We start from the raw sequence: 21,349 nt of genomic DNA on the forward strand, positions 1-21,349 counted from the left end.
GCATAGATTAATATCTAATAAATCACTTCAGAAAAATATAAAATTAAATTTAACTTCTGAATTTATATTGACTAGCAATAGTTTAATTTGTTTTTTTATCGTAGCTTATATAGAAGTTTGATTTTAACTACTCCCTCCGTTTCACAATGTAAGTCATTCTAGCATTACCCACATTCATATTGAAGCATATTTGTGAAGTGATCTATCATATATTAATATATCTTGTTGAATTTTTTCATAACCATTTGAATACGATACAAACAGTGAGGGGATGTCTCCTCGAGAGTTTAGAATACACTCTCGTTGGATTGAGATCCAAACCTCCAAAGTTGGTAACAAAATCCAGTAATTCTTTATAAAAGCTACTCCTATGCTACAATGAAATTCATTCAATTTACCGTTAAACTGAAAATTGCCAACAAAGTTGAAAAGAAAAAAATGGATAAACTCGACCAACCAAACAACATCTTTTGTATACAACATCATATGATACAACAACCAAATAACATATCAGCTCATATAGGCTAAACTAATGCAGATAACCAAATAAGGCCAATTACATAAGCTTAGAGTTGGTTACGATTAGCTTAGATGGGGATACGAGCTAGGCTAAGGTTGTTCGAGCAACCAAACACACCCTTGTAGAGGTGGATATACCTATGGACATATCTGAAGCGATCAAAATTACCGAAAATATAGTAGTTAGAGCATGTGCAATAGCTTATTTTAGTTGGTTCTAATAATAAACACGTCAAATACAAGATGATTGGGAAGAAAGAGAGGGTAAAGAGAGATAAAAGCGAGCGCTAGATTAAGCACCAGCTAAGCATAGCCTCTCATGTCTGCATGCAGTGTTGCTTAATCCAAAGAGCCTACGATGACACACTAGTGGCTGGTTACATTACACAAATAAAAAGTAGTACTCTAGGACATTACATAGAGGTACTTATACATAGAGAGAATCTAAGAGAATGCCAATGACAAACACTGAAGTCATATAAAATACCATCAAATAGTGCGAGTTACATGAAATGTCATCGCATAAGCGACTTTGTCCCAGAAATATTATCATACAAGCAAATTTGTCCTAGAAATGCTATCGCCGTTAGGGTCCCGTCCATCCCACGCCATTAAATGTACTTTTCATTATATAGCACTTACTGGAGGGATGACCCTATTAGCGATGGTACTTCTAAAACAATGTTACTTTTATGCGATGACATTTCATGTAACTTGCACTTATCGATGTATTTCTTAAAATTGTGCGCTTGTTAATGATATTTCTTGTATTTTTTTTCTTTGTATATATTATCTTCTACTCCTTTCATCCAAAATAAATCAATCTATAGTTGGATGTGACACTTTATAGTATAACGAATTTGGATGGATATATGTTTAGATTTGTTATACTAATACGTAATATGAAGTATCATATCTAAGTATTAATATGTTGATTTATTTTAGGATGGAGGAATTTTTAGAGCGAGTAGCTGTACTATTGACAGCATTATTATCAATTGAAAATGGAAAAGAAAATTATCCGGTAGGAAAAAATATTTTTATTGGTTCTGCATTTACGAAGGTGGAGGTGATACCGGCGAGCGTTTTCACGCCAAACGCCAAGCGGCACGCACGCGACAAGCGTCGGCCGTCCGTGCAGCCGGCCACCCAGCTATCCACTCCCCAGCCCCACCCTATTCATTCCTCCCTCCCTCCCCTCGACCTCGCGCCTTCGCCCACGTCTCCGCTTCTCCTCCTCTCCTCTCCCTCTCCGCCTCTCCCAAACCTCCCCAAATCCCCCAATCCCAATGCCCTCCCAGTCCCATCCCTAGCTCGCTCCACCCCAATCCCCCACCCCCACCATGGCCCTCTCCTCCCGCGCCGCCGCCTTCCCCCACATCTCCCTCCCCTCCCCTCGCCCCCGCGTCTCCCTCCGCCCGCCACCCCCGGCCCCGCGCTCCCTGCGCCTCGACCGCGTCGTCGCCGACACCACCGCCGAGCTGGGCCTCGATGGCGGCGGCGGCGGCGGGCTGCTCGCCGCCGCCATCGAGCACCTCGAGCGGGAGCCGGCGTTCGCGGGGGAAGGGGAGGACGCCGCGGCGGCGGCGTCGGCGCAGCTCGCGGCGCTGTCCCCGCGGGAGCTGCAGCTGGTGCTCGTCTACTTCGCGCAGGAGGGCCGCGACGCCTACTGCGCGCTCGAGGTGTTCGACTGGCTCCGCCGCGCCAACCGCGTCGACGGGGAGACCATGGAGCTCATGGCCGCCATCGCCTGCGGGTGGATCGAGCGCCTCGTGGGCGGCGGCGGGGACGTCGCCGACGTCGCCGCGCTGCTCGGGGAGATGGACTGCGTCGGGCTCCGCCCCGGGTTCAGCCTCGTCGAGAAGGCCGTCGCGCTCTACTGGGACCGCGGCGACAGGGGCAGCGCCGTCGACTTCGTCAGGGACGTCCTCAGGAGAGGGGGCGTCGGCGTCGGCGTCGGCGACGGAGGGGAGTATGGCGGTGCTAGCGACGGCGAGCGCGGAGGGCCCGTCGGATACCTCGCGTGGAGGATGATGGTAATTGGATTTCTTCCCCCTTTCAATTTTACCCTCTTTTTTTAAGTGATTTTTTTTACCCATTTCTGTGCTTGTATATCTCAATTGAATTGTTTGTGCGGTTGATGTGTACTAGCCTGGGTTACTGTATCTCTTGGTTCTTTAAACTGTGTGCTACTGCTACTGTGCTGAGAACTTAGACTTCTCGAAATCACGAGGTTGACATAATACATCATGTGTATCTGTGTACTAGGCATCGGTTAGGTCGCATCCTTGTTTTGATTCTGAATTGTTGACCTGCTCTACATCACTACTACTATATGTGAAGATAATTTGTAGTATTTAATAGGTGGTTGGGATATCAGCTTTCTTGTCTTTAAATCAATGTGCACATTAGGTGTACAGTACTTTAAACCGATCATTATAATATGCGCTTCTGGTATATCTGATATCTCATGGCTGTTTGTATTATATGTTGTTAGAATAACGTATCAATTAATCACGTGTTATCCTATAAAATAATCATAACAACTAAATCCCCACATTGATCACTTGTTTAGATGTACTGTAGTTTATTGAGTTTCATATAATTATTTTGTTAGCCAGCATGCGTATCATCCTCAAAAAGTTTTAACAAAGGAGTTAACATTGGTAATATATATGTTGGTTTCATCACAAAAGTTTGGGTGTGTCAGGTTTCCTGATCCAATTGTTGGTTATTCCCATTGTTGAGCTGTTGTTTAGTTCTCTTCCAAAATTCGATTTTGGTCCCATGTAATTTGGGCATTTGGCCATGCTTTAAGAAAACTTGCTAGATTTTTGGCTAGCACCTTGCATATTATTGCTGGAAAAATCCTATCCACCTATCTCTATGACAAGTAGGGACCACATTGGTTTCAAATTTTTGGTTGCCCAATAATTTGGAAGCTGGTTGCTAAGTAGACATAAGTGATCTTTTTTCTTAGCCCCACATTGCTGGTGAGTTCTGGGTTGTGTTGTGATGGGAGTGAGTCCACCTATAGGTACCCATTGATCCACTAACTGAACTAATGCACCTTTTTTCTTCAAAGCTAGTGAAAAAAAAAAAGCATTTTCAGTATGGTCATTGGCTGCCCATGGATTACCCACGCTCATTCCTGGGGTTGTACCAACCGAACTCGCCTTTGATAATGAATCAAACAAGGATTTGTTAGTCATCATGGATTATTTTTTAAGAAAGAGAGTGGGGACAATTTTGCAGCGGAAAATGTCCAATTTTGAATTATAAATTTTTTGTGGTATTACGATGTTCCTTGGGGCAGGCAAATGATAAAACCAACCTTTAGGAGACTTGAACTGGGGCTCAATATTTTGCAGGTATAAGTTGGGTCTACAAGCCAAACAAACCCTACTTGAGGTGTCTCTAAATTTCTTTTTCAGAATACATTGAGAGTACCTGCAGAGACCAGTGTATCACTGCTTTAGGGCTTTCTGCTGCATCATTTTGAATAAATTGTTTTTTATCGTTGAATAATGAATACTACTGCAACACAGCAAGATATTAAATAGTAAACCTGCAGCACTATGAAATAGCGATTCTTATTATTGGGATCCATCTTTTCTGTACCTTTACAGCAAGAAACCTAAGAGTATTAAGTGTGCTGAAGGATTTTTCTTTTTTGAGGGATGAACTTGACTGAAACATTTTGATATTAGAGCGGTATACTATAACCAGTCTAGTTCTATTGTATTTTAACCCTTCTCTAGTCTTCCATAACTAAGCGGTCCTTTTGGTTTGGGTAACTTAGACTGATGGCATTCATCTTATATTATTTAAATTTTGTTTGACCCATGCTACTTGAATTCTTAGAGGATCATTCTATACTTAACAAGCATTCAATATTCTTTCGGGGGCAACGGTGTGATAATTTAAGTGTCAACAAGTACTTGTTTGTTGGGATGACTTAGGTTCACGGCATTACCAGTATAAAAACAAGCTGTGTCCCGATGCTACTAAAATACTAAATGGACAGTTCTTTTCACAAAGTTACTAGTCGTTCTCTATTTTCTTTGGTATATGTCTGTGGTAGCTTATGTACTTAATATGTCCTTCCTGCTTGTGAACACTATCCCATGCTATCTCACATATATCTCTTGGTGCCAATTTGTTTAATGCTTTATTTTACTTTTCTTCTGATAGATGGATGGGGATTACCGGGATGCTGTTAAATTGATCATTGAATTTAAGGAGAGTGGCTTGCAACCTGAAGTGTATAGTTATCTTATTGGGTTGACTGCCTTGGTTAAAGAACAAAAGGAATTCTCAAAGGCATTGCGGAAATTGAATTCATCGGTGAAGGTGGGCTCGATTTCCAAACTTGACTCTGAGACTATGCATAGTATTGAAAATTACCAATCTGAATTATTAAGTGATGGTGTTCTTTTATCAAAATGGGCAATTGAGGAAGGCAGCAGTGATGTCCTAGGACTTGTGCACGAGAGGCTCCTTTCATTGTACACTTGCGCTGGTTGTGGCTTAGAAGCTGAGCACCAACTTTGGGAAATGAAGCTTCTTGGTAGGGAACCTGACACACAGCTCTATGATGTTGTTTTGGCCATCTGCGCTTCTCAGGGAGAAGTTGCTGCCGTCCGTCGATTGCTCGCTGGAGTCGAGTCAACCAGTGCTGGAAGAAGGAAGAAGTCTCTGTCATGGCTTCTACGAGGCTATGTCAAAGGCGGCTTTTATCTGGAGGCCTCGGAAACACTCATGAAGATGCTTGACATGGGCTTGTATCCAGAGTACCTAGACAGAGCAGCTGTGCTGACCGCCCTGCGGAGAAACATACAGGAATCTGGCAGCCTGGAGTCCTACATGAAACTCTGCAAGCGACTCTCCGAAACTGATCTGATTGGACCGTGCGTCATATATCTATACGTGCGCAAGTTCAAACTATGGATGATGCACATGCTGTGAGCCTATCTGGCTCTGAAGTTACTTATGCTCATGTGAAGCTGGAGCTTCAAATGCTTTTGAGGGCTCTGGTGAAGGAGACGCTAGAAGACTCTGACTGGGAGGGTGAAGCAGCTGGTACATATTTACGGTTCCTTGTATATTTTTGGCTGAAAAGGAGCTCGATTCGAGTTGTTCATCCTCGTCGGAGCTATTTGTTGGACGAGACTACGAGAGTACATACAGAATTTGTAAATCTTCAGTGCTGCCATCACCGGTTGGTGGTGAAACGAGGACAATAGTTGGTGTAGGGTATCGTACACGAGACTGTCGATCAATGTACACTTTGCCTTTCGGACCTTCTAATTGTATAGTCCTGGTATATATGGGAAAAGAAAAGGGAGCAACTTGTAAAGTTAAATGTAACATATACATCAGGAGTGGCATGGCGTGGCAGTGGCGACCGAGCAGAGATATGCACTGCAGGTGAGGTACGATAGGAAGAGAGGTCATCTGCATCGCGAATTCACGATTCCTAGTTTAGTTTATTAGGTAGTAGGGTTTTTCATCTTAAAAAAGAATGAAGCGTACTGCTTACTGAAGCTGAACTTGGAGGATGAAGCTGAACACACACCTTCCATCAGGTGAGCTATGCTCACTTCTTAAATTCTTATTGAGCGATCCAGCAGTACAATATCTGTAGTGGGCATCCTTGGACGGGTAGGAATTTCATGGTTATTTCCAGGGATTTTGGCCCTCTTTGTTTAGGCTTAGGCTTATTGGCCTAGACTTTTAAGTCAGTTTATTGACTTATATGATTTATAAGCCAGTGGATTTAATGTCCTAAGTTTAGTGGTGGAGTCATACATCTATCTCATATAAGCCAAAAAAAGCTTCTCCAACCTAGCTTTTGGCTTAATAGTGTTAGAGTGGCTTATGGCTTCAAAAAAGCCAAATGAAAAAGCTGCTTGTTTGTTTTGGCTTAGACTTTTTGACTTATAAGTTGGCTTATAAGCCTAAACAAAGAGAGCCTTTACATCAAGGAGCTCATTTTTCATACAAATCAAGGAAAAAAACTCATGTGTACCAAAGGAAGCTTATGTTTGAGTTCAAATTGGTCCAACTACACTGATGGGGTTGAAAGAGGTCAAAGGCCCTCAATGGTTTAGCTGGCTGCGGCTGTTGCTGTTCTGTAGCTGAAGTAACCAGCAATAGAGCTCTATTGTGGTTGTGCAGCTGCAGGTAGGTAAGTTGAGTACTACCCCCAAACGAGGAAGCAACATAGTAGAAGTTAGACGGAGATGATAAGTGAGGACATCTGCTTAGTAGTGCCCAACTAGTGGTGGATACTAGCAAGCTTGGAGGAAATAAATCTCGAGTTCCTTATGTTTTTAAACATAGGGAAGAGAAAGGAGAAATAAGACATCTCTTTGTGAGAAGATGACCTGGTCATAGTTTTATTCATACTCTTAAGATCATTCACATTTCGTCCCACCGATAAACTAGGGTGGTTTTTTTTTTTTGGTTGAGTCTACATTAACAAATCGGAATGTCATGTCATTGGCATCTCCAATGTATGTATTAAATCAAACAGTAGTACATCGAATCAAACCATGCATGCAGCAACTACCGAAACTGATCTATTATAAAAGAAAAACGGAACAATCTTGTTGTTTTGAACCATCCCAATAAAGAAATGAGTAAATTTCATGTGTGTATAGTCAAAGTTACATAAAACCTCAAATATTATGATTGGTGGTACATAACCATGTATTATGTTTCTAAAGTTTCAGAAAACCCACCCATACATGTTTGTTGAGCATACACTTAGAATTTTAAAGTATAATCTAATAACTTTTTAATTGATGATTTTTAGTCAAGGTTATTGGTATAACTCTTCACTACTTTTTTTTAAAAAAAATAATGCTCCAAACATAATAAAATTGAGAGTAAATTTCATAAAACCAATGTATCATAGTCTTAAGTTGCACAAACCCACATATGTTTTGACACGTAACACATAACCCTAGGTATTATGTTTTTATAGTTTTATAAAACCACACCATTAACTATTTTGAGTTACTTCTATAGCAAAATTAAGAAAATGCTTGACATATGTGACTACGAGACTTTTATACGATGGATCATATAATTCATATTTGACTTTAGAACTCATAAACGTGATGGGGGTCAAAGATCAATTTGGTCAATGTGTGTGGTTTTATGAAACACTATAATCATAATACTAAGGGTTATGTGCCATATGCTAAAATCCCTGTGGTTTCTGTAACTATGACCATAATACCCTTGGTTACCTGAAATTTACTCTAAAATCAGTTATGATTTGAATAAGGGTGAGATTTTATGAAACACTTGGACAATAAAACATGTGCTTGTGTACCACAAGACATAATACGTATGATTTATATAAGTCATAGTACATATGGTTTTGAGAGACCAGCAGCAACCGATTTCATATTTGAGAGATGAATGAACTGATACCACAATTGAGAGACCAAATATGGACTATTTTATATTTTAGTTGAAACTATATTCCAAAGAGTTTCTGGGTCTTGCAATTTGGTGAAACAATATGAAATATAAGCACAATCAACAAATACCATGATATTTATCTACATGCATTCCGATATTGAATTTGAGTTTCATAAAACCCACTTGGATAGTGTTCTCGCAACATTCCCACTTGAATTTGAGTTTCATAAATTCTTATCCTAACAACTTTTAAAACATGCCACTACAAACATTTAAAACCTAGCTGTTAGTGAAATATAACAGAACTAGAAAATCAACGCACCCTTTGGCGCGTTTGCTAATTAGCCTGCGTGTGTAGCTGTAATAATTATTTAAATATTTACAATGCTCTAACATATCGTAGTGAAATTTATTGACCCTTTTTTTAAGAAAATCGGAATCCTATTTTTCAATAAAGTTTATGAATTTTCAATACAATTCGTGTTTTGCTGCAATTTGTGTTTTATCTAACTTATACGATCTAAAAAATTAGAACATAATATTTTTTTTTCAACAGAAGTTTTATCAACAATAGCTAGCATAGTCTATTTTATGTTTTACTAGAAAAAAATGCCTGTGCATTGCAACGGGTGAAGTCAATTTTAATCTTATTATTATTGTTATATGGTTTAGTTAAGATGAAATTCACCGTGGGAGTTCGCTTGGATATATGTATTTTTAGAAAATCATGAGCTGCAGTTAGGAGTCCGATCGTCTCAAGTTAGCATGCGAGTTTTTTTAAACATGTTTCTTATATGATTCCTTCTGTATTACCAAAAGTGAACGATCTTAAAAACCGACTCAAATACGGATATGTATTTCCAAAAGCAAACGAACTTAAAAACTGACTCATACACGGATGACATACCAAAATACCAGCAAAAACATCTTCAATTTTTATAATAGTAGAGATAGAGAAGAGATATAGATTAAAACCAAAACATAAAATTAAAACCGACTCAAATACAGATGACGAACCGCGAAAACATCTTCAATTTTTATAACCGACTCAAACACCGATTACGGACCACGGAAACATCTTCAATTTTTATAATAGTAGAGATTAGGAGTATGAATTGACTATGGGTGGGACCGTGGGAGTGAGGGCTCAAATCCGATGATTTTATCTATTATTTTATATGTCTTTTAGTTTATATTTTCACTTTTAATTAGGGTCTATTTGGTAAGACTTTAACTTTTAAATTTAATTATAAGAATTGGGTCTGGAGTGTAGTTGTGGAGCTGTCTAAATCAGCTCCACCTCTCTAGTTTGTTTTGTAGAAAACTTTAGCCAGCTCCACTGCAATTTTTTATTTTTAATGAAGTTGAAACTATTTGGTTGGACTCTCTGACTTCAAGAGAGGTGGGGATGAAGCTAAAGTTGTACCAAACAGATCCTAAATTTGTAGTTTGTCTTGCTAGTTGTTTATTCATGATTTTTGTTTTTAGTTGTTCACGTATACGCTACCGTACACATATACGTGAGCCAGAACGTTAGCTTTTCATTAAAGAAAGTTAAGATAAAACCAGGAGATAAGTGGGCTTGCTGTTGCTGTGCGCGGTTATGTTGGGGAGGCCGTTTGGGCCAATGGCCCAAGCGGAAGCGTACGTCGGTACGTGCACGGTGCTGGATAGATGGAGGAAAGGGAGCGCTGGGGAGGCGGATGCGTACATGCGACGTTTGTTGTTTCTCTCTTTTTTTTTCTTACACATGCCACCTAATCATTCTGCTACTTGGTCCAATCAAACGGCGACATTACCGCCAACTTGAGATATGTAGATTCGACCAAACATAATAGTGAAACATTTAAACCTATAAAAACTTCCTTTTAGCGGAATATAACGTAATTTGATCAAACATAATGGTGTTTAAGACTAAAAAAACTAAAAATTTATGAGACAAATATAATTTAATACACCTTTGAAGGCTTGACCAAATTTATCTAGATTCCAAATACTCTGTTGTAGCAAGAGGCAAACACCATCCTCATATTCGATCGAAACACTCTTACCCACTTGGAAAAGAGGTTTTTACTCGTGGCAAAACTTTTCGACCTAATGTGACAAGTAAATACTAAAAGACTGACAAACATGGTAAGAACGCTAGTCTGGAAAGGAGTATTCTAGCCTACCACAAGAGGAAAATACCATTAGACCATGGCGGATGAAGCCTGAAAATTATATCATTGAGTGAGGAATATTACTCAAGAAGATACTGCAGGGACCATTTTAACCACTCCTATAAGCTGGCGCCATACTATTAGGGTTTCTAACTTTACAGGGGTATTGTTGTAACTTCCTATGTATAGTTAGGGGTAGGATTGTAACCTCACATGTACCTCCGGAGGCTATATAAGCCGGTCATGATCTTGTAATCAGACACGAGGTCAGATATATCATAATACCATACAACAGATGAGACTTTACTTTTCGAGTCATCTCACTTTTGGGAACATATTACTTTCCTACCTATCCCTGATTTGTCCGTGACCTAAGGTCACTACATACTCTTGCGCACAACTTAGAATTTTGTTATATATTTTCCAGTCAATTTACTCATTTGCTAAAAATTTCCTCTATTTACCAAAATTTTTTTTGCTACATTTGTCTAAGATTAAGGCTGTGTTCTTCCCCCTATTTTCCCAACCCACCTCACTCGTTTTTCGCGCGCACGATTTTCAAACTGCTAAACGGTGTGATTTATGCAAAAAAATTCTATATGAAAGTTGTTTTAAAAAATCATATTAATCTATTTTTCAAAAAATAATAATTAATACTTAATTAACCATGCAATAACACAGCCTAAGTGTTCAAAATTATTGTCACATCTTAGGTCATTAGTAAGCCTAAGATACATTTCTGATTTTGTGTCACATGATTTATATAGATAGACCCTTTATTAAAAGCACGTTTTTGCTAGTTAACTATCGACAGTTTTCAGCGCTGAAAACTTTCCTTTTTTTGTCCGTTCGATCCAGCTCCAAGATTCGTGCTGGCGGTGCTGGAAGATAGAAAAAAATTTGCAAGCCCAATTCGTGTCTGCACCAATTTGTAAGCCTAGTTCGTGCCTGACGGTGCAGGAAGATGGAAAAATTTTGCAAGCGCGCCATGGGGATCGAACCCAAAACCTACAGCATACACACTTGCTCCATTACACTTTAGTGGGAGTTACACCTGAGTTAAATACTAAATATACTGTAGTTCCATAACAGTTACATAGTAGTTACAATGTAATTACACTATAGTTACATAATAGTTACATTTAAAAGTTTTTCATCTAAAAAACTGTCGAGTGTTATATAGCTACTCCCTATACAACTACCTAAGCTAATCAAACTTGCCTAATATTTAGACGTATGACTAGCTATAAAATAACCCCATTAACCTCAGGAGTTAGGAGTACAAAATAGTATACCTTTTCTTATCCCTTTTGAATTTCAAAAGGAGGCACCTCCACCACTGACCGTCCGATCTCCCCAGCAAGGGCGACCACCGGATAGGATCCCCCTCGGCCGTCCGATCGGTCGCGGCCGCTGGGATGAAGCCACGCGTCCCTCCCGCGTCTCTCCCTCCCAAAAGCCCACCTCCAAAACCCCGGAGCCCGCCCGCGTCGTAAACCCTAGCCGCCTCCGCCGCCTCCTCCCCCCTCAAATCCCCCCACCTCCTCGCTTCCCCCCTTCCTCCGCCCGCCGGAGCAGAGTTCCTTCTCCTTCCATCCATTCCGTTCGGGAATCAGGCGAGCGCGTCAGCATCCCCCTCCTCCTCCTCTCGCGGCCGCCTTCGTCGCAGGCATCGCCGTGCTCTGACCGGAGGGCACTTGTTCTTTCCTTCGTCAGAGCGGAGGGGAGCGGAGGAGCGGAGCCGGAGATCCAGATCTGCACGGGAAGGTATCTCCCGCTGGTACGGTCTACTTCTCTCTTTGACGGATTGAATCCGCCGTGCCATGATTTTTTTTTCTTCTTCTTCTTCTCATTGGGGGGGGGGGGGGGGCGGGGGGGGGGGAGTTTACCCTAATCCGTTTTCTCTTCACTTGCGCGCGCTGTGAGCTACGGCACTCGAATCTTCTGCTTTCGGTAAAATGGAAACGCTGGTTTTGCAGTTCGCCTGGGATTCACTGCCGTATATTGTGGGGATTATCTCGCTGGTTGAAGGAGGGAAGGGTGGGGTTTAACCTTGTTTTTGCTTATTTATGCTAGTATAAGCATTCCTGTGGGTAGGTTACTATCATGTTATATATTTCGCGGTAGGCGTGTTGCAAGTGATTTTGCCCTAGTTGGAAGGGAGGGGAAGGGGTGCTCATTTTGACGGTTTTAGATGTTAAGATTTAGGTCAACATGTGCTGCGGAAGTGTGTATGGATTCACTTTGACCTAATTTTTTCTCTTCATTGTTGCAAGAAAGGTAATACAGATCTTTCTGCAATATTCCATCCACTAAGTTTGTGTAGATGAGCGCCCGCTATTTGATTGGGCCTATTTTACCCCCTTTGATTTTCTGATGACCTTGCACTGAATATACTGTTCCATCTCTTATTGTTGGTCTTCAGGGCACGAGATGTCATTGTATACTGCCCAGGTCTACCTGCGCTTGTGCTAGCTGTTTAGGTTATTTTGTGTTTTTTGTTATGTGAGTTGCTTCTGGGTGGTGCTGTTCAGTGTAAACATAATACCTGTGGATGTCCAAGGTCTGGTTATTGTGGCTATTCACATGCTTATGTTGTGCCTATGTTGTGTGGACCGGTTTTTTTTTATACCACAGCATATATGTTTGCTTTTCTTATGGTTGATTGATAACAAACTGATTTGGCCTGTTCAAGATCCTGATACTAATAGCATATTCACCTATTCAACCTGTTTACTTTGGTTTAGTAATTTCTTCATTGTATGTCAGGGTGTTGCCCTTTTATTTGGTTATTCATATTTTATCTAATGTGTTCCGCTGACTTAGTGTACTTGTGCAGCTGCCTGTTGAATATCTAATTGCCCACAGCATAGTTAGTCTAATTGAGCTTTGCATTGTTAATTGTACTTAGCTTGGTTCCCTTGTTTAGATGAAACTCATGGCCAAATGAGGTGCTTATCCAACTGTTTAACTGAGTAACTTGATTTTCTTATGGGAAACAATCAATTTTTAAGTAAGGGTAAATTAAATTTGAATAATCTTTAGCAGAGCTTAACTGTGTTGCTAATGTGGATAACATAAATGTTGCATGGTGATAGTTCTACATCTTGTAACCATAATTTGCAAGTATCTGTGGATGGAAAGGAATTCTGAAGGACCCTAAGCTAGGTCAAACTGGCCCAACGGCCTTTAGTTGCTAGGATTGTTAATTGATGTGCCTTTTCATTAAGTTTGTGTAATTGTTTTTCGCTTAACATGATTAACAGCTAAAATCTGTTTCTTTGATGTCTGCTAGGACAGTTGGTACAGCCATGAATATCACTCAAATCCTGCTATCAGCTCAATCTGCAGATGGTAACCTTCGGGTAGTAGCAGAAGGGAACCTCAAGCAGTTCCAGGAGCAGAATCTTCCCAACTTCCTTCTCTCCTTGTCAGTGGAACTTTCGGATAATGAAAAACCACCAGAGTCTAGACGACTTGCTGGTATTATCCTTAAGAACTCCTTGGATGCAAAGGATTCTGCAAAAAAGGAACTACTGATTCAGCAATGGGTCAGCCTGGATCCATCAATCAAACAGAAGATAAAGGAGTCCTTGCTGATAACGCTAGGATCTTCGGTGCATGATGCTAGGCATACCTCATCACAAGTCATTGCCAAGGTTGCATCCATTGAGATCCCCCGGCGTGAATGGCAAGAACTCATTGCCAAATTATTGGGCAACATGACACAACAGGGTGCACCTGCTCCACTAAAGCAAGCAACTCTAGAGGCCTTAGGGTATGTCTGTGAGGAGATTTCTCCTGAACACTTGGAGCAGGATCAGGTGAATGCTGTTCTAACTGCTGTTGTCCAGGGAATGAACCAGACAGAGCTAAGCCCTGAAGTCCGTCTTGCAGCAGTTAAAGCCCTATATAATGCTCTTGATTTTGCTGAGAGCAACTTTGCAAATGAAATGGAAAGGAATTATATCATGAAGGTAATTTGTGATACTGCTGTATCGAAGGAAGTGGAGATCAGGCAGGCAGCCTTTGAATGCCTTGTTGCAATTGCTTCCACATATTATGTACACTTGGATCCTTATATGCAAACCATTTTCAACCTGACAGCTAATGCTGTCAAAGGAGATGAGGAAGCAGTTGCACTTCAAGCTATTGAGTTCTGGAGCACTATTTGTGATGAAGAGATTGAGCTCCAAGAAGAATATGAGGGATCTGATGATGCTAATTCTACTGTAAATTATCGCTTCATTGAGAAGGCCCTCCCTTCACTTGTTCCGATGCTGCTAGAAACTCTGTTAAAGCAAGAGGAAGATCAAGATCAGGATGATAATGTATGGAACATTTCCATGAGTGGTGGGACATGCCTTGGGCTCATTGCTAGAACTGTTGGTGATGCGATTGTGCCTCTTGTGATGCCTTTTGTTGAGGGTAACATCACAAAACCAGATTGGCATTGTCGTGAGGCAGCTACTTTTGCATTTGGTTCTATCCTTGAAGGTCCATCTGTGGAGAAACTTGCTCCCCTGGTACAGGCTGGGTTTGACTTCCTGCTGAACACAACAAAAGACCCGAATAGTCAGGTAAGGGACACCACTGCATGGACTCTTGGGAGGGTATTTGAGCTCCTGCATTCTCCAGCCAGTGCAAATCCAATTATAACAAGCGCAAACCTTACTCGTATCATGACTGTCTTGCTGGAAAGTAGTAAGGATGTTCCAAATGTGGCTGAGAAAGTCTGTGGAGCCATATATTTTCTTGCCCAAGGTTATGAAGACGCAGAGTCGATTTCATCTGTGCTTACACCTTTTCTTCCTAATCTCATTGCTGCTCTCCTTTCTGCGGCGGATCGTGCTGATACCACCCACTTCAGGCTTCGTGCATCAGCTTATGAAGCATTGAATGAGATTGTGAGAGTCAGCAACATATCTGAAACGTCAGGCATTATAGGTCAGTTACTGCAGGAGATCATGAGGAGATTGAATCTGACGTTTGATCTCCATATACTTTCATCTGGTGACAAGGAAAAGCAAAGTGATCTTCAGGCATTACTGTGTGGTGTACTGCAGGTCATCATTCAGAAATTGAGCAGCTCGGATGCTAAGTCAATAATTGCCCAGACTGCTGATCAGTTGATGTTTCTGTTTCTGCATGTTTTTGCTTGCCACAGCTCTACTGTACACGAAGAAGCGATGCTTGCCATCGGTGCTCTTGCTTATGCCACTGGTACAGATTTTGTGAAATACATGCCTGAGTTTTTCAAGTATCTGGAAGCTGGCTTGCAGAATTATGAAGAGTACCAAGTCTGTTCCATCTCTGTTGGAGTGGTGGGTGATATTTGCCGTGCCTTGGAAGATAAAATTTTGCCCTTCTGTGATGGGATTATGACTGTTCTTCTCAAGGACCTGTCAAACTCGATGCTTAATCGTTCTGTGAAGCCTCCGATTTTCTCATGCTTTGGAGACATTGCTCTTGCTATTGGTGATAATTTTGAGAAATACCTTCCTTATGCTATGCCAATGCTTCAAGGAGCTGCCGAACTTCTTGCTGTTTTGGACCATACAGATGAGGATATGGTTGATTATGGTAACCAGCTCAGACGGGGAATCTTTGAAGCTTACTCTGGCATACTCCAGGGTATAAAGGGTGCAAAAGCTCAGTTGATGATACCCTATGCAAGCCATCTATTGCAGTTCACTGAAGCTGTCTACAAGGACCGCAGCAGGTTAATGTCATGCACATTGCAATTTATGTTGTATTATATTGGTAAGTTTTTACCTGCTTAGCGCTTACATACATTACATTTGTGTTTATACTTTCAGGGATGAGAGCGTGACAAAGGCTGCAGTTGCTGTCCTGGGGGATCTTGCGGACACACTCGGCTCAAGCTCAAAGGATCTGTTCAAAAGCAACCTCTTCCATGTTGAGTTCCTGAGGGAGTGCCACGATTTGGATGATGAAGTTAGGGACACCGCGTCATGGGCCCAGGGAATGATAAACCAAGCACTGGTTTCTTAAGAGGGGATTATTTTGTTTTGTCAGTTATTGGGGAGGTTTCTTTTGTGGCTGTGCCAAGACCATTTGCCACAGATTGAACGAAAGGATACCAACATATATGTAGCGTCAGTCGTAGGCTGCTTCTGTGCTTTTGTCGTCAGTCTGTCAAGTCAGTTTATGCGTCGCATTTGGCGTGGGTGGATTCTGGCATTGAATGTCTTGAACAGCTAAACCTGTTAATGTTAATGTATTCTACCTGTGGTGTTTATCCATTCGATTCTGCTGATGTTACTGCCTGCCTAAGAGCAAGTTTAATAGTATAGCCAACTATTAGCTCTAATTTATCTATAGTCAATTTATTAGCTCATTCATACAATAGTTACATATTACACTATTAATATCTGGTCCCACATGTCATACACACACTCCTTCTTGGAGTCCGTGCTACAGCTGGCTACAAATCTGTAGCCTGCTGCTCTTTTTTTTCCTCATTTATCTTTTTAAAATATGTTTGTAACTGGCTTATAGCTTGCTAAATTATGCTATTGTACCTGCTCTAATACTCTTATCATGTTCAGGTGATATTAAAGTTGCCAGCCTGTCATGTGTATTTGCAAATGCAATGTTCTTGTCAATTGTCATCCTTGTTGGCAAGTCATTTCAAACTTGTCAAGATGTTGGTTTCAGTTATATACTAGACGTTGTGATGCTACCACACAACTTTGCTTTTGTTGATACTCGTTGAACTTGTATATGCTTTGGTTTCAGATATTATGTGCAGGATGAATGTTATGCAGAAGCTGTACAGCTCAGGTAGATTGGTTTGTGAAACTACACAAGGTTTTACATTTCAATCTCGTTAAACACCTCACAAGAATCTGCACGCACACTACATATGAAATCCCCTCATTGTTCATGTCATATTTACAGATGGATGCAAAGTAGGTTCATTTCAAGAGCAAAGTTACAAATACTGGCACGCTGGTCAGGCTGCCTCGGTGGAGATGATCTCGAGCTCGGCCCACCAGAGCGGCGACACCTTGGGGGTGGCGGCGTCGGGCGGCATGGCGGTGATCTCCCTGAGCCGGGCCGCGACGTCGGCCATGGAGGGGCGCCGCCTCGGGTCGCGGTCGGCGCAGGACCGGACGACGGCGTCCAGGCGGTCGACGGTCTCGGCGTGGAAGGCGCCCCGCAGCGCCGGGTCCATGACGTCCCGCAGCCGCCGCTCCCCGCGGAGGAGCGCCGCCGCCCACCCCTGCACCAGCCCGCCCTCCGACGCCGCGAGCCGCCCCGCCATCATCTCCAGCAGCAGCATCCCGTACCCGTGCACCACGCTCTCCCTGTCCGCCATCGCCGGCGCCGCCGCCGCCGCCGCCATCTCCTCCTCGCAGAAGCCCACGTCGGAGATCTTGGCGGCGAAGTCGTCGGTGAGGTAGACGGTGGAGGCGTCCAGCGTCCGGACGATCTCCGGCGGGGCGAGCTGGTGCATGTGCTCCAGGCAGTAGGCGACGCCGACCGCCACGCGCAGCCGCGTCGGCCAGTCCAGGTGCCCCTCGTCCCTCGCTGCATTTCCCACCGTCAATGTCAGCTGCCATTTTTCGTGCTTGCTACAGGTCGGGGTGTCGAAGTAGGTAGAAATCCAAAGTTCCAAAGAAAATTACCGTGGAGATGCTCGAATAGTGTGCCGTTTGGGGCGTACTCGAACACCATCATCCTCGTGAACGGCTGCTCCTCCTCGCAGTAGCCAAGAAGGTTCACAAAGTTCTTGTGGTTCACCCTCGACAGGCTCGTTATCTGGAACAACCCCCCAACACAAATGACACAATGTTAGGCACCGTTATCTCGTAAACTTTTTCACAGGAATCAGTGAATCAGTTCAATTTCATAGGGACCTAGGGAAAAAAATAATCAAGTATTGCATTATTGGTAGTCAAAATTAAAATAATATCAAGGGAACGTATCTTACACACACTAAAGATTCTAGATATGATTTGTGCATGTACTCTAATTGACAATTATTTACTCTGGTTTTTAATACATAACGTCATTGACCATTGTCCTTATTTAGCTTTTCTTTGCAAATATTTAAATTACATTTAATGATAAACCAATTCACAATAAAATAAACAATAATAATAGTAATATTTACAAAGGGAGGCAGTAGTAATACCTTCTTTCTGAAGTGTGCCTCGCACTTCTTGGACCAGTCCTTGGGCGACGTCTTGGTGGTGGAGACGACGGCGATCTCGACGCCGCTGGAGAGCGTCCCCTTGTACATGGTGTACTCCGGCAGCGAGCCGATGACGTTGCTGAAGTCCTCGCACGCCGCCTCCAGCTCCGCCCTCCTCAACGCCGGCACCCCCGTCACGAACGCCCTCTGCAGCTGCCCGCTCAGCCCCGTCGCCCACGGCCGCACGCTCCTCACCACCTTGCTCGACCGGTAGCACGCCGCGAACGCCGCCGCCGACGCCGCAAGAAGCACCGACGCCCCCGCCGCCGCCACAAGAACGTAGTTCGTCTTGCCGCCGCCGCCGCCGCGCCTCGTTGCGCTCCCGTCCGTCACCTCCGGCCGGCTGGTTTCGCCGGCGTCGCCGGAGCTAGACGCCGGCGGCAACGCGATGCTGCGGGGGCGCGCGTGTTCCTCGCCGCGCCGCGGCGGGGCCGCGTGCTCGGCGACCGCGGCCGACGACGCTGGCGAAGGCGCAGGGGAAGGCGAAGGCGAGGGCGAGCTCGACGGGCCCTGGACCGGCGGCATGTCGAGCCATGGCGGCCAGTCCTTGAGCGGCGGCGGCGGCGGCAGCAGCATCGGGAGTCCGAACGGGTTCGACGGCGTCGACGACGTCGACGGCCATCCGGCCTTGCTGCCGGCCTGCCTGCTCCGCTGCTGCTGCTGCTGCTGCTGCGAAGATGATGATGACTTCTTGGCATGGATCAACCTGCGAATGATTGAGCAGAGATGAGGCTAAAGTTGACGAGCAATTGGACAAGAACATGCGTGCAGCCCGGATGGGGTCGAATGGTTGGTTGTTCAGCTGTCCATCTCTGACAGCCACGACAACATTCCTAGCACAAATTTTTTTCCTACCATTCTATATCTACTTTGATTTCTATGGAAAAATGTCTTTGTGATGAACATTCACGGATAATTCAGGCAAATTTGGCCTATGCTTGTTCAAATGCAGGGGAAACTTGTGATGGAAGAGAAGAAGAAATTATGCCCAAGCTGCAACCTAATTATAACACTGTGAATTATTATTTCCTTAAAGGAAACTCTATTATTGCGGTTTTTTGAAAATAAACTTTATTACTACTGCCTATAATTAAGAGTCTCTGAATTTTGTCAAAATTTAGACTGAAATTCAGGGCATGTACGAACATGAAAGTGAGCCAAGAAAACATCAATCGTTCTCACCGAGCTGCAGGGCGCACGCCTTCATTCCAATTCGCCGTTCCATCAACACCACATCATAACAATGATTTCAAAACATACACAAATCAGCTAAACAGAAACCAGAACATTCTTGGACAAGCTGATCATCTGAACAAACAAAAACAAACATACAACACACACCTCGCCGAGCACCATGGCCGCCGCCGCCGCCGCCGCTGATCCCAAGCTGAAGCTGCAAGCAGAGCAGCAGCAGCACAGCCACCGCCACCCTGCTCATCCTCTCCATGAAGAGCAGGACGGTCTTAAGAAGGGAAAGAGAGAGAAGCCTGCAGCAATGGCGATGATGATGGAGCTCTTGCAGAGGAGGCAGGGAAAGCAATGCAAGAGAGATAAGCTTAAGCCAAGCTAAGCTAGGCAGCAGCAAGAAGCAGAGGCGAGAAGATGATTTGGGCGTGACCACTGCGGCGAGCTAGCGAGAGCCACGCCGCCCACGGCACGCGGCGACAATAAATTCTTGTGCTTGGCTCGACTTGGATTTTTTCGACCTAACTAGTGCTACTATTGCTTAGGAGTATGCATGTACTATGCCCACTTCATCCAGTGGTTGGGGTTCTTGCGATAGGTGAGAGGTCACAGGAGGATACATGATAGTAGTAGAATTGTTACGGATTTCGCAAAAGAAGGGTTTTAATTAGTGTCCTAATCCTAGAGGGGGGCTTTTAATTTGTACTAGCAATTAATTGTCTAGAAAGAGAAAAAAAAAGAGAGGTTTGTAATTAAAGGAGGCGCTTTTATCACGAGATGGTGAGATAGGATCAGGTTGCTATGGTATAGCTAGGGCCAAGGTATTAGTTATTCCTTCTGAATTACTTCCTCCGTTTCACAATGTAAGTCATACTAGCATTTCTCACATTCACATTGATGCTAATGAATTTAGATAGATATATATGTCTAGATTCATTAATATTGGTATGAACGTGGGAAATACTAGAATGACTTACATTGTGAAACGGAGGGGGTAGGAGATTTGATTGTGTGAAGTTTGTACATTGCCTAACGCTACAAGATTGGTATGTGTTCTTCGATCACAGGGGGAGTTCAGCTTTGGCAAAATCTGGTATGACTGTAATATTTTGGCCATCATTAATATATATAAACCATGTAAATAAGCGAATTTCGTACGATTAATTATTGTTTAAAAAACTAGATTCTGGACAGGTTGCGTGATTTTACTCTTGGAAATATGTGCTAATATGGCTCAAGACTGAGGCTATTTAAAAAAAATAAAAATAGTGAATTACTTCCAATATTTGTTGGAAAAGCGCTCCTTTTTTGGTAAGTGTTTGCTACCTACAAAAATTTCGGATGCCTGAAATAAGAAAAATAAAATTGGATGGCAAAAAATAGTTGTGAAGACAGATCTACAATAAAATCATTATTTATCCAATCTAAATGTTTAAGAGATGTTGAACTTTACAGTTTGGGAAAATTTGATTAGAGGTTTCACCAAATGAAAATTTTAAACTACATTTATGCAAGTCAAATGGTCAACACTAATGACAAAGGATGCGGTCTGGTTAATTGCGATGAAATATATTGAGTGGGCCATTGTTCACCTCACCCAATAAATGTTCACTTTCTACTCTCTCCATCCCATAATATACTACCACCGTTCCAAAATACTTGTCGTTATAGGTTGTTTAGCATATAGTAATATTTGAAGAAAAATACTATAATACCCCTTAACTAATAATGGATAATTGGATGTGGGATGGTGGTTAGGGGTAGAATAGGGAGAAATTTGAATTGGAAGTGGTTGATGTGACATGTAGTACTTCAAAATGGCAAC

At 42.8% G+C, this 21,349-nt stretch overlaps 3 protein-coding genes across 6 annotated transcripts; 2 read left to right on the plus strand and 1 right to left on the minus strand.

Annotated features, from left to right (window-relative positions):
* The first annotated feature begins 1,690 nt into the window (after nt 1-1,690).
* LOC4338507 (pentatricopeptide repeat-containing protein At2g30100, chloroplastic) lies at nt 1,691-5,884 on the plus strand. Its single transcript, XM_015783790.3, has 2 exons — nt 1,691-2,555; nt 4,714-5,884. The coding sequence occupies exons 1-2, from the start codon at nt 1,863-1,865 to the stop codon at nt 5,485-5,487; spliced, it is 1,467 nt and encodes a 488-aa protein (XP_015639276.1). The 5' UTR covers nt 1,691-1,862; the 3' UTR covers nt 5,488-5,884.
* Nucleotides 5,885-11,679: 5,795 nt separating this feature from the next.
* Nucleotides 11,680-16,381, plus strand: LOC4338508 (importin subunit beta-1). 4 transcript variants are annotated; one of them, XM_015783792.3, is made up of 3 exons: nt 11,680-11,895; nt 13,411-15,837; nt 15,935-16,381. In XM_015783792.3, the coding sequence occupies exons 2-3, from the start codon at nt 13,427-13,429 to the stop codon at nt 16,128-16,130; spliced, it is 2,607 nt and encodes an 868-aa protein (XP_015639278.1). In that variant the 5' UTR covers nt 11,680-11,895; nt 13,411-13,426; the 3' UTR covers nt 16,131-16,381. The 4 variants fall into 4 exon arrangements, with proteins under 4 accessions (XP_015639278.1, XP_015639277.1, XP_015639280.1 ...); XM_015783791.3 differs by having other exon boundaries at nt 13,416-15,837; XM_015783794.3 differs by having other exon boundaries at nt 11,680-11,882.
* Nucleotides 16,382-16,898: 517 nt separating this feature from the next.
* LOC4338509 (probable inactive receptor-like protein kinase At3g56050) lies at nt 16,899-19,981 on the minus strand. Its single transcript, XM_015782601.3, has 5 exons — nt 19,681-19,981; nt 19,522-19,540; nt 18,280-19,045; nt 17,771-17,903; nt 16,899-17,672 (listed from the first exon to the last, which is right to left on the minus strand). Exons 1-5 carry the CDS (start codon nt 19,784-19,786, stop codon nt 17,095-17,097), a joined length of 1,602 nt encoding a protein of 533 aa, XP_015638087.1. The 5' UTR covers nt 19,787-19,981; the 3' UTR covers nt 16,899-17,094.
* Nucleotides 19,982-21,349: the final 1,368 nt, after the last annotated feature.

The sequence above is a fragment of the Oryza sativa genome, chromosome 5, assembly GCF_034140825.1.
Source record: "Oryza sativa Japonica Group chromosome 5, ASM3414082v1".
Taxonomy (NCBI): Eukaryota; Viridiplantae; Streptophyta; class Magnoliopsida; order Poales; family Poaceae; genus Oryza; species Oryza sativa.

Coding starts and splice junctions, on each gene's coding strand:
- LOC4338509 (XM_015782601.3), bottom strand. CDS start 19,786: ATGGAGAGGATGAGCAGGGTGGCGGTGGCTGTGCTGCTGCTGCTCTGC. Junction 17,904..18,279: donor AGGCACACTTCAGAAAGAAG/GTATTACTACTG, acceptor GGGTTGTTCCAG/ATAACGAGCCTGTCGAGGGT. Junction 17,673..17,770: donor ACTATTCGAGCATCTCCACG/GTAATTTTCTTT, acceptor TGGGAAATGCAG/CGAGGGACGAGGGGCACCTG.
- LOC4338507 (XM_015783790.3), top strand. CDS start 1,863: ATGGCCCTCTCCTCCCGCGCCGCCGCCTTCCCCCACATCTCCCTCCCC. Junction 2,556..4,713: donor ACCTCGCGTGGAGGATGATG/GTAATTGGATTT, acceptor TTCTTCTGATAG/ATGGATGGGGATTACCGGGA.
- LOC4338508 (XM_015783792.3), top strand. CDS start 13,427: ATGAATATCACTCAAATCCTGCTATCAGCTCAATCTGCAGATGGTAAC. Junction 15,838..15,934: donor GTCTACAAGGACCGCAGCAG/GTTAATGTCATG, acceptor TTATACTTTCAG/GGATGAGAGCGTGACAAAGG.